The 14,835-nt window shown below is 35.3% G+C and overlaps 1 protein-coding gene across 4 annotated transcripts in view; it reads left to right on the top strand.

The window, feature by feature from the left end:
* Positions 1–14,291, top strand: part of ARHGAP20 (Rho GTPase activating protein 20) — a 121,396-nt gene extending 107,105 nt beyond the window's left edge. For 2 of the 4 annotated variants that reach the window (XM_079101580.1, XM_079101579.1), the window contains exons 10-15: positions 858–1,036; positions 2,190–2,351; positions 5,897–6,006; positions 8,366–8,555; positions 9,682–9,796; positions 10,918–14,290. In XM_079101580.1, coding sequence (XP_078957706.1) covers positions 858–1,036; positions 2,190–2,351; positions 5,897–6,006; positions 8,366–8,555; positions 9,682–9,796; positions 10,918–12,770 — 2,609 coding nt within the window. In that variant the 3' untranslated portion in view covers positions 12,771–14,290. Of the gene's footprint in view, positions 1–857; positions 1,037–2,189; positions 2,352–5,896; positions 6,007–8,365; positions 8,556–9,681; positions 9,797–10,917 lie in introns of all 4 variants that reach the window. The other 2 variants (XM_079101581.1, XM_079101582.1) reach the window with 2 other exon arrangements.
* Positions 14,292–14,835: the final 544 nt, after the last annotated feature.

Genomic DNA, 14,835 nt, shown 5'->3' with positions numbered 1-14,835 from the left:
TACTTTCATCTGAATGCCTTTGATATTGTTTCCCCATTTTAACATTTTATTTATTAATATACTTGTTTTTCTCCTCACCACCACCAGTCTTCTTCCCTATTAGATTATACATTCACTGCAGCCAGGGCAAGTCTCACTAATGTTTGTAGCTGTGCATAAAGTTAGGAACAGAAAAGATAGATGAGAGTTTTTACATATGCAAAGAAAGGATATTAGCTTTCTATCTGTGTTCTCAGTTGTAGAATGAGACATCCAGTGATAAAGCATTGTTTGTTTTTAGAAAACAACTTGATAGAAACAACTCCTCCTCCCAGCTCCTTCCTTTCATCCCCCTTTTCCCTTTCCTCCTCCTCCTTGCTTTTTCTCACTATTTAATTGTAATTCAATCTTCAGATTTTTTGTATGGCTAGTCTAATATTTAAAATTGGAAAAATGTGAGCTGGGGGTATAGCACAGTAGTACAGCACTTGGCTAGCATAAGGGAAGCCCTGAATTCAATCCCTAGTACCACAAAAATAAATAAAATGGAAAAATGTGTTGATAGGAATTACTTTTTGCTTGAAGTTTAAAAGTTAAATAGGAGACTCTCTTTCAACATTTGAAAATGTAGTGCCAAAACTCAAGTCAATAGTCTGGTAATGTCTCAAAAATGGGTAGAAGAAGAACTCAAACACTTAATTATTCCTTAATTTGTAAAATACTATAATGAAATTTTATAGACTATATTGTCAGTAATAAAGGACATCTATAAGCATTTTCTCTCTTTAAGCCATTGTAACAAACATAGTATAAAATGGAAATTATAGAAGTAAAGTTAAGTGAATTAAACTAGTTTTTCTAATAATTTTACTTCTCAGATTCAGGTCAGAAGACATTTAAAAGGAGAAGATCTATCATCAACTGGGCCTTTTGGCGGGGTTCTAGCACTCATCTGGACAACTTGCCCATGTCACCAACATCTCCTATGTCAGGACAACTCTTTGGAGTGTCTCTACCAGATGTTTGTGAGAATGACAACCTGCCCAAACCTGTCTTGGTAAGTCTTCTTTCGGCAAATAAGATAATGGGAAAGTTTGGGAAGGGAGAACCCTGGGAGATAAATCTTTCCTAAAATGGAAAAATTATAAATACCCCTGCCTTTGACTAAGAACCAAATAAAAATCTGATGTAGCTATTGTAGAATCATAAGGAAGAGATGATTTAGTCTACTGGTCCAAGAAATAGCAATGTTAAACCTGCTCAGAATTTGCTCTGTAGACAAAGAATCTACGTTATTCCTCACAAATCCTTTCTTGAACTCCAGTGTCCTGAAAAGACTTCTTTTACCATTGAAGAGATTTCCCAATCTTTCATTTGTTGAAGTTTTAAAAACTGGTTTATTTATATTCCAGGTGTTTGGATATCAAGATGTATCTGCTGGCATTTAGTTATTTTTTCTATATAGAATGAATCTGATGAAAAGCACCAAGTTTGTATCATATCCAGTTGATATATTAAATGATCACTGATAAATAACATTCATTGAATATCCAGTATTCTCCTAGCATTGTAATAAATGTGTGGCATTTTATGCTATATTTTATATTCTAAGTGCCAGACACTAGGATAGACACTTTGTTTATCCTTCACAACAAATTAAAGGGGGGATAATTATTATCATCATCATTCTTACTTTACAAATTAAAAAGAAAAAAATCTTAGAATCTTACTCAAGATTACACAGTAAATAAGTGGCATAACTGGCTTTCAGATCTCATGGATTGCTTGTGTTCAAAATCCCTTTACTTCCTACACTGAAAGTATAGGGTATACAGATAGAAAGTAAGCAAAATTAGAGAATAAAAATCTCAGCAATTTTCAAGAATATAATACATTGTTATTCACTGTAGTTGCCATGTTATACAATAAATCAACTGAACTTATTCCTCTGGTCTACCTGAAATTTTGTATCCTTGGGTCAATATCTCCCCAACCACTTTCCCAGATCCACCGTGTTCCCAGCCCCTGGTAATCACTACTTTATGCTCTGAAAAGTTGGCTTGAATCCTTCTAGCCATCCATCTGACTCTAATCCTTTAGTGCTATCAATCTAACCTCTGGCAACCAAAGAAGACAGTACGTGTTCCCTTGCTTGTATGCATGAAGTGCCATTTTGTTTTGTTTTGTTTTTTTCCTTTGCTTTCCCATAGGACATGCTTTTCTTTCTTAATCAAAAAGGCCCCCTCACAAAAGGCATCTTCAGGCAGTCGGCCAATATGAAGTCCTGCAGAGAACTAAAAGAGAAACTGAATTCTGGAATTGAAGTGCACCTAGACTGTGAATCTATTTTTGTAATAGCATCTGTCTTAAAGGTAGGAAAAATTCACCATTTATGTACCCCATCATGTAGCTAATCCTGCAGCTATGGAGCAAGATACATGATTTGTTTCATTATGACTATTATTCCTGTTTGCAAACAGCCATAATAGGTGTAGGATGTAAGTGTTTAAAAACATTTAATTATTTCCCTCCCATAATAGTCTTATCTTCACTTCTGCCACAAAATGAAAATTTAATTAAAATTTAAAATAGTCAAAATATACACAGCATGTTTACCATGTTTTCTTATCTTACTTCTTTCCTAACAAAGGCAAAGTTTTCAAAAATAAACTTTCATTAAGCTTTTGAAAATAGTTATGGAAGTTTACATAATAAACAAATATTTGCCTAAAAACTGAAACAAAAGTTAAGCCATTGGAAAGTCTATTAATTTCTATAATTATGCACACAAATATTCCTTCCCCTCATTCCCTAATGTCTTCTACTTTAAAAGTTTGAGTAGGAATGACTACAACATCTGGGCATTCTTTTACCTTTACCACATTTGGTGTTCTTCATGGTTCTTACCCTTTACCCATGCTTAATTAAGTTATATCTGTGGAGTTCTAATATTTTCTTTCCCACCTTTCTGGAAATGCCCTACATTTTGGGAAATCTCAGGTCAAAAATTAGCTTTCAGCAGAGATTTTGGGCCCAGCAGTGGTTGTCAAACACATGCCTCAGGCTCCCATCTCCAAAAGGGTTGGGATGTATTTGGGCCAGGGTTAGTGATGGTCCCAGCTTGCATTCCAGGACCTACAGAATAAAAATCAAAGGAAAACTCGCATATCCCTACTCCAACTGAGTAGCCAGTTACTTATAGAATCAACTTCATTATTTTATTAAAAATAAGTCATTTATTGATAAATGGGCCAAATCTGCCCTTAAACAAACACTCCTGTCAATTATACAATAAAATATCACTGGAGAGGACCGAGAGTTTGAATTAGAGTAATCTAATCCATTTTGCAGTTTTAATTTCTCTTCAAACCTGGAATACAATAAAGTTATGCATGGCTATATATATATTATGATTTTTTTTCTTCATTTAATTGGATTTTCACCCATCTCTTAATTTAGGAAGGTAAAGCCTCATTTAAGAAATTCATTTAGAAATTCATTTAGAAAAATTTTCTTGTTATGTTCTTCATACCACCACAATTCCTAAAGTTCCTTGCTGAATTGTTAAGTCTATTGGAAAGCATGTTCTAGAAGAGCTAAGTTGTGTTTCAATTACAGAATATTAATTTGTCCAAAAACATGCAGCACACAAAAACAATGACACTAAGAGTCTCGTTAAATGGGTTCCAAGTAACACAAATTCTATTATCATGTAATTATATTACTCCCATCTAATCCAAAATGGTTTTTAAGAAAGAAGATAACTATAAGTTTTTTTTAAAAAAAGGTTGCAAAATTTTCTTGTTTTTAAGATTATTTTGAAGTGGTACCTAGGTTTTCTTTTAATTTTTTTCACTTACATTGATTTTGTTCAAATATAAGCTTGACTTTTCAAACTAAAATTGGACAAAAATTTCTTGGCACTGTAACTTTGATCCCTCAGACCTTTGATGAAAAGTTCATATTTAATCTATAGAATCTTATCTTAGATGAATTAGAAAGTTCTCATGACTTGGGTCCTGGTTTTGAAAGGGAGGAGAATTTCAGTTAAACGCTGCAAGTTACTAATTGTAATTCAGATCCAACTCTCATATCCCTCTCAGCTGCAATGGTGGTTTTATTTCATAACTTGTTATTCCAGCTGTGGGAGAGTTCATTGAGATGTTACGAGTTATTATCTTCCAAGTGTAGGTTTAAGATTTAATGATGTTTTTCTTCAAGACAGATCATAAGAGTGTTTTCCACCGAGATTTAAAAAGAGCTATCGTCACTACCCCATTTTTAAGAAACAGATTTTTCCTCTTCTAAATCTGAATTTTAAAGTGGTTGCAACCACTAAAAGTAGTTTGAAATTATGAAAATTCAGTGGATTTACCCAAAAAGAGGTGACTTTTGTGATGCTGTATCTGAATCATGAATATCAAGGTACATTTTTACTGGAATATATAATAAAACACAGAGGTAGACAGAGGAAGACTTTGAATCATTTCCTCTTCTTATTAACTCTGTTAAAAAAAAATGTATAGTAATAGTGTAACATGACTACAAAGAAGTTCTTAAAAGTATCTGAGCCTCTCAGTTATAGCTGATTGGACTTCTTTGTCCCTCATTAATATTTGACCACATGACACATAGTTGAGTTCACTAATGGCCTCTTCTATGGCTGGGACCAAGCTTGATGTTGATGTGCATGAAGAAGGTGAGGGTCTTTCCCTATCCTAAAAGAGCTTCTAGCAGAGGACGAGATGCCCACATAATTAGCTAACTAGCAATAAGCTGCCACAGCTCCTGTATCAGTAATAAATCAAGAGATATAAGTAACAGGTTGTACATTGCCACCTTCTGTAAGGCACGTTGTTGAAGTTACTGATTTGTTTTTCTAGCAAGTTAAAATTGCCCAATTGCAGGTTTTCATGTTTCAATATTGGAAACAGGAATTTTTAAGAGGATCACCAATTGTGGGTATAGTACTCAGATACTAAATGGAAGCCTCTCTGCCTGCAGTTTACCAAGGTGGAGATCAGACTGAAAGTTTGGCCTTATTAATGCCATTCCAGAAGTCAACACAGAATTAGGCACAACCAACTCTTTAGGACCAGGATTAAATTTAGTTTACTTAAACTTTTTGTAAAGAACAAACAGCAAACTCCCATGGTTATATCCTGCTCATGTCATAGTTGGTTTTACTACACCTAGCCCTGCCAGGATCACAGTAGAATAGAGTCTCCAGGAAAGGATAATATACTGTAGACATGTTATTTAATGTATGTCAGGCATAGGGGTGCTGCCCCCAAGTTTCCAGAACTCAGACATCACCTAGAATTCTTTATCCCCTGAAATATGTGAGACACGTCTGTGGGGGAATACAGGGAGAAAAGTTGTGAACCAGTACCACTGGTGGTAATAATGATCTAAGATAACACACCTTTATATTTACTTCTCTATTCCAAGCACATTGAACACTGCCTCACACATATAAATAAATACATATAGAGTGACTGAACATTACCAGCTTATGAACCTCACAGATATCTTGATGCCTTTCCTTGAACTAGCTGTTTAAGGAAAGGGGAAAAAAAAGAAAAAAGGTATTTAGGATAGTTTACCACCAGATCCTGTCTCATTGTAGTCATTTGCTAAAATGTATACAAAATAGGAGGTTTCAGGCCAAATGGATTGCCCTTTATTTTTCCCACCATAATCCAGATTTTAATTATCCCAGGGGTTTCTCGTTAGGGAAAAAAAAAAATCAAAGCATGTGATCTGTGTGTACAAATTAGTAAGAGAGTTGGCACAGAGTTTTGTGTACTTCAAAGAACAAGAATAGTTAGCTTTTCAACAAGATATTTTCTAATTTCTCCAACACACATTTTCATTGAGAATGTTTTGAAATATTTGTTTTTTTCTTCTGTTTAAGGATTTTCTACGTAATATTCCAGGAAGTATTTTTTCATCAGATCTCTATGATCACTGGGTCTGTGTAATGGATCAAGGAAATGATGAAGAGAAAATAAATACAATTCAAAGGTAATTATTATAATTTGGTCTTTCTCAAAAATAAAAATACTTATTTCACAAACTTGTCTATTAAAATGATAATTCTTCAAACCATATCTATGGGGACCAGTTTTAAAATAGATTCTTTTCTGCCTGGCAAGGTTGGTACATACCTGTAATCTCAGTGATTTGGGAGGCTAAAACAGGAGGATTGCAAGCGTAAGGCCTGTCTTATCAAGGCCCTGTCCCCAAAATAATTTTTTTTAAAAAAGTAAAAGAACTTGGAATGTAATTCTGTGGTAAAGTGCCCATGAGTACAATCCATAGTACCAAAAAATAGCTTTTTCTGCTTCTGTCATTGCTGTTATCTTTCTCCCTAATCTATTAACCAGGAATAATTTAACACTGTGTACCTTCTGTATATCTGAATCTAATAGTAGCTGAAATTCATTAGTCTACTAGCTAGTATTATAGATCCAATATGTAGTTTGTGATCTGAATCTGGGGAAATATTTAACTAATCGGACAATTCCATATATATTATTTAATTTAGTAACTGGAGTCATGCAGATAAAATGACCTATTTCCTCCTCTGTAGGAAGTCACAGACTGGTATAATATAGAGGTAAACTGAGAATGACAACTATGAGTGCAGTTTAATCAGTGCTATAAAAAGGTATTTGGAGGGCATTAACTCCTTAAGAAGTTCTGTGGAAAAAAGGGAGTTGCAAAGTCTCAGTCTGATCACAAAGAATGTACTTCTATACTCATACACAGGGAGATTTCTAGTAGAATTCACTACCGCATATTTCTGAATATGTCCTGTGTTATAAGAGAATAGGAAAGAAGTGTCCATTAACAAAAGCCATGTTCCAATTCTGTGAAAACTCATGAATCCTAATCATTTATTTACATGTTTAGTTTTTTTCTAGAACAACTTTTCAGTTACACACCGGTATTGATAGAGATCTTTTAACAGTATGATATTAATATAATATATATATATATATATATTATAATACAGTTTTGAAAACACCAGAAACCAAAGCCATATAACAAAATACTGCATCCAATTCCATTATAGTTTGGTGTGAACCAATCATATATAGTAAGCTTCAAATTTTATACTTTGTCCAAAATATTATATCCTGCAGATTGTTAAAAGATACTTATTTTTTAAAAAAGATAAAATTATGACACTTATGCAAATATAAAATAAGCCTATGAAAGATTTTATTTAAATTATTTACTAAAGAAGAAACCAGTAAGATGTTATAGCCAGTTCAAAGGAGATTTCAAAGTACCAAAACTTAATAAGTTGGATCAGAAATACTGTAATGAATTTACAGAGACATACAAATCTGGGTTTTTCTACCAGGGCAGTGGTGTATATAAGTCAATTTTTTTCTCCACAAGACAGAATTTGATTCTAAAAAAGTTCTAGATAATTGCTGTCAGTTATCTTCAGCTTAAAGAGTTGTAGAATTGCTCAAAGCCCCCCATAAAATCAGGAAACTCAAAAGCAGATGCTAGATATTTGATTTTCCACTGAATACACCTTATCTTTTGGTTTGTTTGAGTCTTTCATAACTTATCATTATCAACTATGCCCATTGTCAGTCCACTGTACTGAAGAAAGGGCTCTGTTATTTGTGCAGTAGTAATTGGACTACCTTATTTCCCCAAGTTTTCAGGTTCTTATAAAATAAAAAGAGTCATGAATATCAGCCTGTATTTCATACACACACTAACACTGGAAGTAAAAAATAATTTTCAGTGAATGATCACTTAAAATCCTTAAAATGGGAACAGTAGAAAATAAACTACTATAATAAGCTTAGCTTATATAGTAGAGTGATACCAATCACACAGATGTGGAAGAACACTGACCTTGGAAGCTACTAAAACAGCACAGGCTCTCAGAGTGGACCTGGAAGTCTTAATGGCTGAGTTTGGGGTTCTCACCAACAGAAAGCATTTGTATGTTGCTACTTAGAAATAAAGAAGCACTTTATCAAAAAGTTTTTTGTCAGTTATAGTTGAGAATATTCTGAAATGTTGTAATATTTGCCTAAGTTAAAACACATTGTACTGCTTTCAGGGGAAATATTTCAATTATCATTTTTCTGAGACATTTTTCTACATTTTTTCATTAAATTATAAAAATTATATATAAACAAAAAAGTTTCCAGTGCTTATTTTCTCCCTTTTTGTGTACTTTCTTTGCTTAGTACCACATTAAGTGAAACTCTGGTGTATCTGAACTGTGTTCTTGACTTACCCTTTTGATTTGCATGGTTCCCCATACAAAGTGAGAATTGTCTGTCCTTATTATAAGATTTTTAATAAAACATCTAGCTTAAAGAGTGCATTTCTTTTCTGTCTTTAGGCTGCTAGACCAGCTTCCAAGAGCCAATGTTGTTCTCCTTAAGTATCTGTTTGCGGTATTACATAACATTGAGCAACATTCTTCATCCAATCAGATGACTGCATTTAATTTAGCAGTATGTGTGGCTCCAAGCATTCTTTGGCCTCCTACTTCCTCCAGCCCAGAGCTAGAAAATGAATTTACAAAAAAGGTAATGAAATTTTTCATTTTTCTGCCTTAAGAGACTAGGGACTGAGTCCCGATTTTGAAAATGTAATTCATGGTATTCTGAAAGACAATTTTAAAGATAGCTTTTGTATATATTTACACTGAAATTTAGGTTATAAATTTCAGTTACTGACTAGGAGTGTTCTGTCCTACCCTGGTAGAAGGTGATGTTAAGCAGAAAAGTGATAGCAGTTATTTCTCTTTTCCCTTTAAGAAAGCTAACCAGTAGAACTGACTGAAACCACAGAGTGATAAGAAAGCAGTTGTTTAAAAATTAAATAAGGACTTTGGAATTAGACAAGCCAGAGTTCAATTCTCCATCCCACCTCTTGTCAGATGTACAATGTCCTCATCTAAAAAAAAAGAGGTGGTGATGACATAATAGTTACTTGAAATCATATCCCTATAATGCCTAGCTTTAAGAAGGGGTTTGGAGATATCAATTCCTTTTGCTCCCAATCTTTCTCCAGCCCCCTTAGCCTTAGCTGCTAGGATAAGGAAATATAGAAAGGTTCCAGTATATCTCAGTGGAGGCACAAACCTCAGCAGTAAACTCTTTTCTCTTCCCCATCGTGCCTCCAGTTAGGGAGTATAATACAAAGCAGTACATGGATATAGACTACACAGGAAAAACACAAGTTTTCTCTCAAATTCTCTCCTTCATGAACCCTCCTCCCAAGTTATGACAACCTGCCCTTTACACAAGAAATACTTTTATAGGTCTTTATCTATTGATACTTTATAAAGTTTAATAGCAATATATATTTGTTCACTCCCAATTGCCCTATAGAAAATATTTGATTGAAATTACCCTATTTTGAAGAAGGAGCCACTGGTTTCAAGGGGTTAGGATTAACCCAAGACTACAACTAATAATTTTAAATAGTAAACTAAAATTAGTTTCTGTGTCCAAACTACTCGTGAAAGTATTATACATTTTTAGGAGAAACTTTTAAAATATACAAGTAGTATGCTTTTATATACTTTTAAAAAAGGAATTTCTCAGAATTTTTATTTTCTTATTTTAAAAAATATCAGAATTCATATATGAAAATTTATAAACATGTGACATGAAAAGTGGCACTTTAATTTTGTCCTTTTTTGTTTAGGTTTCCCTGCTTATACAATTTCTGATTGAAAATTGCTGTAGGATATTTGGAGAAGAAATCACTTCCCTCTTGGGAGAAGTTTCAGTGAGATGTGACACTAGAGAGAATGTCCCAGGTATTGTGAGGAAGTGTATTGGTTTACGTAAGAACTAGACAGATGTCTGTGAAGATGCTAGGACAGTGGTTGTCCTGGAGCCCTGAGATGAAGGGAGCCTCAGACCTGGATCAGTGAGGCCCTGGGCTTTCTTTCCTTCTTTAGAAGTCCTGCTAGTAGATCAGGGTATGTTAGCAGCATCATGGGGTTAAGAGTGTATAATATGAGGTACCAGCCTTCAGGAAGTTAGTTACATGCTATACTATGATGGTTGGAACCTTTGTTTTAAATAAAACTTTGAGGAAACCTACACATTTTATACACATACACATACACGCACACACATATATAGATATGCATATATCTGTATACATATATCTGTATGCATATATCTGTATACATATATCTGTATGCACTGAAGTGGGAGGCCCAGAGACAGGCCTGGGTTTTTTCTTCCCCTTTTTCCTTCTAGCAGACCCTGAAACATCATTCTAGTGTGCTATGAAACTATTTGAAAACAACTAGCATTATTGGGTGGGATCTTAATGCAAAGGTATATAACCTCTAAAATATGAATTCTTATATCTTTGGCCAGTTATTCTGTGCCTCCAAACATCAGTATCTTCATCTTTAAAATACAGATAATACTATCTAAATGTGGATAATGATGTCTGTGGTTACTGTAAAGATTAAATAAGATAATGAATTTAGAGAACTTTGAAAAAGAGAAATTGACAGGGTTAATAAATGATTTTTTCAAGACTAGAGTTAATTATGTATAATCACCAGCAATCAATGTTAGAAGACAGTCTTATTCAAATCTAAGTATACCCACTATTAATTCCTTCCTATTTTTCACCATTTTTGATCTTACAATTTGTTTGAAAATCTTACCTAAGGAAATCCCATTACATTAGGAACTGAGATAAATCTAGTATACCAAACAGGTTTTTATTTCTTCTGCACTAGTCGTTAGGAAGACTGCAAAAAGATCCTTTTTCCTTCTTGAGAGTAGGAATTTGAACACTACATGTAAAGGATGTTAAATTAAGCATAGTTTGAAGGCAGCATGGGCTGTATTTGTGTTAAGTTTAATTGTTAATTATTTTAACAGATATCTCTAACTTCAATTTTTTTAACAGATATCTCTTGCTTCCAACTGAATGACTCCTCCTATGACAGCTTGGAAAATGAGCTAAATGAGGATGTCGATGCTCCATGTAGTGACTTGATAAAGAAACTTGGTCAGGGTAGCAGAAGTATGGACTCTGTCTTAACCCTAAGTGACTATGACCTTGATCAGCCTGAGGTGGAAGGTCTTTTAACCTTGAGTGATTTTGACTTAGACCATTCTAAAGATGAAGACATTCAAATGAAGCAGCCTCTTGAGTCAAAGCCAGTGAACATTTCAGGAATGTATAGAAAGGCTGCACTGGGGGAGCATGCCGGGGCCCCATCTGGCACATGTGTACCCAGCTGCCGGTCCACAGCTACAGCAGATGCTCCAAAAATCCTGAGGCGACACCGGCGCTGTTCAGAACCCAGTATTGACTACCTGGACTCAAAGCTTTCCTATCTCAGGGAGTTTTACCAGAAAAAGTTACGGAAGTCCAGCTGTGATGCAATCCTCTCTCAAAAAGATGAGGACTATCTGAAGCAGAATCAGCCCCTCAAGGAAGAGGGCAAGACATGTTTAGTCACAGGCACTGATGTCAATAAGAAGAATGTCACAAATCAGAACATTAAGAAGAAAAACTTTTCCGGTAATGAAGGAAATCATGTGAAACTTTTCACTAGGTCTAAGCCAGTGGCCATTTCTGTGGCAACTTATAGTCAGATACCCTCCCAGGATCATTCCAGGAACCAAACGTTTGATCCAGATTCATCTAGATACTCCCCACCACACACAGCAGATGCCCTCAAGAGTTCAAGGACACATCGGCGCTGCTCAGAGCCCAACATAGATGACAAGAACTGCAAACTGACCTATCTCAGAGGGATTTATTCAAAGAAACAACATAAAACCAGCTGTGAAGCTGGTCTCTTGCATGGAGAGGAGGAGGATTATCTCAAACGGCATAAGTCTTTGCAAATGGAGGGGCAAAAGCTTATCAATCAGAGTTTGGTCATGGGGATTGAGGTGGGCAAGAGCAGTTCCACAAACCAAAGCACTGAAAAGGTTTTACCCCCTAGGCTAAACCTTGGCCCACGAGCCAGCTACTCCAGCTTATCTTCTCCAGGCACGTCCCCATCTGGCTCCTCAGTAAGCTCCGAGGACAGCGCTTTTTCTCAGATTTCTGAACAGTCTGTGTTCACACCCACTGAAACTTCTTCTCCAATAGATTGCACTTTTCAGGCTCAAAGAAAACAGGAAGAGCTTTCTTCTGACTTTAGTAGTTCTAGCTTCATTTCTGGAATGCCTGGTTCCTCAACAGGGCAGGCCAGCAGTCACCCATCTTATACAAAAAAAGACAGTACTGTAGAGTGGCATTCACAAATGCATTCTGTAACTCTGCACCCCAGCACATGGTTGAGAAATGGTGTGGCCAGTTTGAAAAACTGGTCTCTCAAAAAGAAAGCAAAAGCAGCCAGACCAGAGGAAAAGAAACTCTGTGCCCTAAAAGAACCTTTGGAGATACCTCCTGATGCTTCTGGTGTTCCAGAGGCCAACTCACTGCAAGAAAGACAAAAAGACATGCCCCTCCAGGTACATGAAGGATTTGGAGCTGTGCAGACAACCCAGTGGTATAGTTCTTATCCTTGTCAAGATTCAGAGAAGCACTGTGGCTCTCCATTCAGCCTAGTGGAAAGCAAACTCAAGCTTTGTACAAAGTCCCATGAGAGAGGAGAGAGGGAAGGGCACTGCTCTGCTGGTCCTCTGCCTTGGGGAAGAGCCTCATCCAGCTCTGTAACTGTGGAGGATGCGGACAGCTCAGATGCAGGGCCTGCAGTGGTGTGTGATGATGGGGACAGACATTTAACCAAAGACATTTAACCACAGTAAGAGTCTGATGTCTACAAGAACAGAAACTGAGCTAATAACAAAGACAATAATTATTATTACCCCTTTTTAAAAGATATCTGGGATAGGTCACGTAAGGATGATCATTGCTAATACTTATGACAACAAAACAATTCTTTCTATTGAGATAACTCTTCAGAAACTGCATACTAAAAATTTTCAGCACCTAATGTTTGAGAGGCTTTTCCTTGTTAAAACGGGGTTGGTCCTGTCCTGAGGTTTTAGAGATGCATGTGCAGGGCTACAGAAAGCGCCCTCTATAGAAACCTATCTATGTCAACAAGTCTGAGATCAGTGTTCTGAGAAAACAGGATATCATAAATTGAAGAATCAGAGACACAAGGGAATGGTATGAAGAAACCATCCACATTCTGTGGAATGTTTTAAATAAGTAGGCAAGATCACTAGTCAAAGCATTAAGAAGAAAAGCATGTACAGTAATGGAGGAAATCATGCAAAACCTTTCCCTATATCCAAGCCTGTTGGCTGTAAACAACTTCTTATAGGTGAACAGTTAACATGAAGTACGATGCACATCTCTTTTTAGTGCTATCACTCCAGACTGGTTGGGAAGGCTTGATAATTTATTTCCAGGTGTGCGGCTGTAACTGGTATAACCTTTAAAGAGAGAAAGGTCTATGGATATAAAATAGAGATTTATAAACCATGAGTCATTTGGGACAAGAACATGGGGAGGGTAATTAAAATGAATAGGGCAAACAGGGTTATGCTCCCAAGAGGTAGCACCTGTAGGTCCAAAGAACTTATAACACTGGCCATCTCAGTCACAGAGGTAGATTTCACCTTATAACCAACCACTCCCATATTAATACTATGTGTCCATATGCATTTTTATGGTATAATTAATATATTAAGTCAGCAGGGATTCCCCTTACCCTTAGGGCATACTACTGGCAGAATTGCAAGTGTGAATAAAGCTTTTAGAGTGTCTTTCTGGAATAAATTACTTCTCTACTTACCAAAAATAATAGTTATAGCCTTTTTTTCTTTCATATTGACAGATAGAAAAACTACCCACCTAATTTGAAACGTAGAAGAAAATAGTTGCTAAGGTTCTTTAATAACTATTCCCACTCTGCTCCCTTAGATACTTAATGTGAATAGTTTGTTAATATTGCTGTAAAGTATTGTATGATTTGAAGACAAATTACATGTCATTTTATTACACTCCATCAATCTGTAATATATTAGACTGATGCTTTAAAATGCTTTGAGTTTGTATAATATATCTTGACAAATTTTATTACCATATGTTATGTAATAAATGTGTATTTTTGTACTTGCAGAAACTGCTGCTAACTTTTAAAGTTGTTTGATTTTCAAGGCACTGATAATGGATATGTATGAACTCCATGCTGTCTGTTAAATAAAATGCCATTCTACAGAGTTAACAGTCCCATCAGAGCAATATTGACTTTGGAGAATGATGTTAATGATGTTGATCTCTGCCTCACATTGAAATTTCATGGAATATAGTTAATGTTGAGTTGGAGCTTTGAGCATTTAGTCATAAGTCAGTCAGTCTAGAGTAGGACTTTTTCCCTTTTATATTTTTTAAATCTTATTTACCAAACAAGTCATGTTTTAGATGCAGAGTCTACATTTTATCAGGAATTGTTTTCATTGCACCCCAGAAATGACATATAGTCTATATCCATCAAAATAATCATCAGTTCAATTTAACTGTGTGAGATTTTCTTATGGTCTAAGTGTGAACTATTTCAACCAGAGTACCCAGATTATACAGCGTGTTAAATATGACCAGTATCTCATGAGTGCTGTATCTTTGCCTTCTCAAAACTCATTGAGGTTTCATTTGTATAAATATAACCATCATTTCAAAGGGATTCAAAAAAATATATTGCCTTAGTTCAGAAACTCATGTGCTCTAACTGGGTAGTGAGGACCACAATTCCACTTTCAGAATTGTTAATATTTATGTTTGGGCAAAATATGCACATAACACTGATACTAATTTCTATCTAAATTTTACAAAAATAAGATAATTTTGCTTTTA

Source organism: Sciurus vulgaris, assembly GCF_902686455.1.
Source record: "Sciurus vulgaris genome assembly, chromosome: 11".
In the NCBI taxonomy this organism is placed as follows: Eukaryota; Metazoa; Chordata; class Mammalia; order Rodentia; family Sciuridae; genus Sciurus; species Sciurus vulgaris.
Note: the sequence above shows the minus strand (reverse complement) of the source record. Positions and strands in the feature narration are given on the sequence as shown.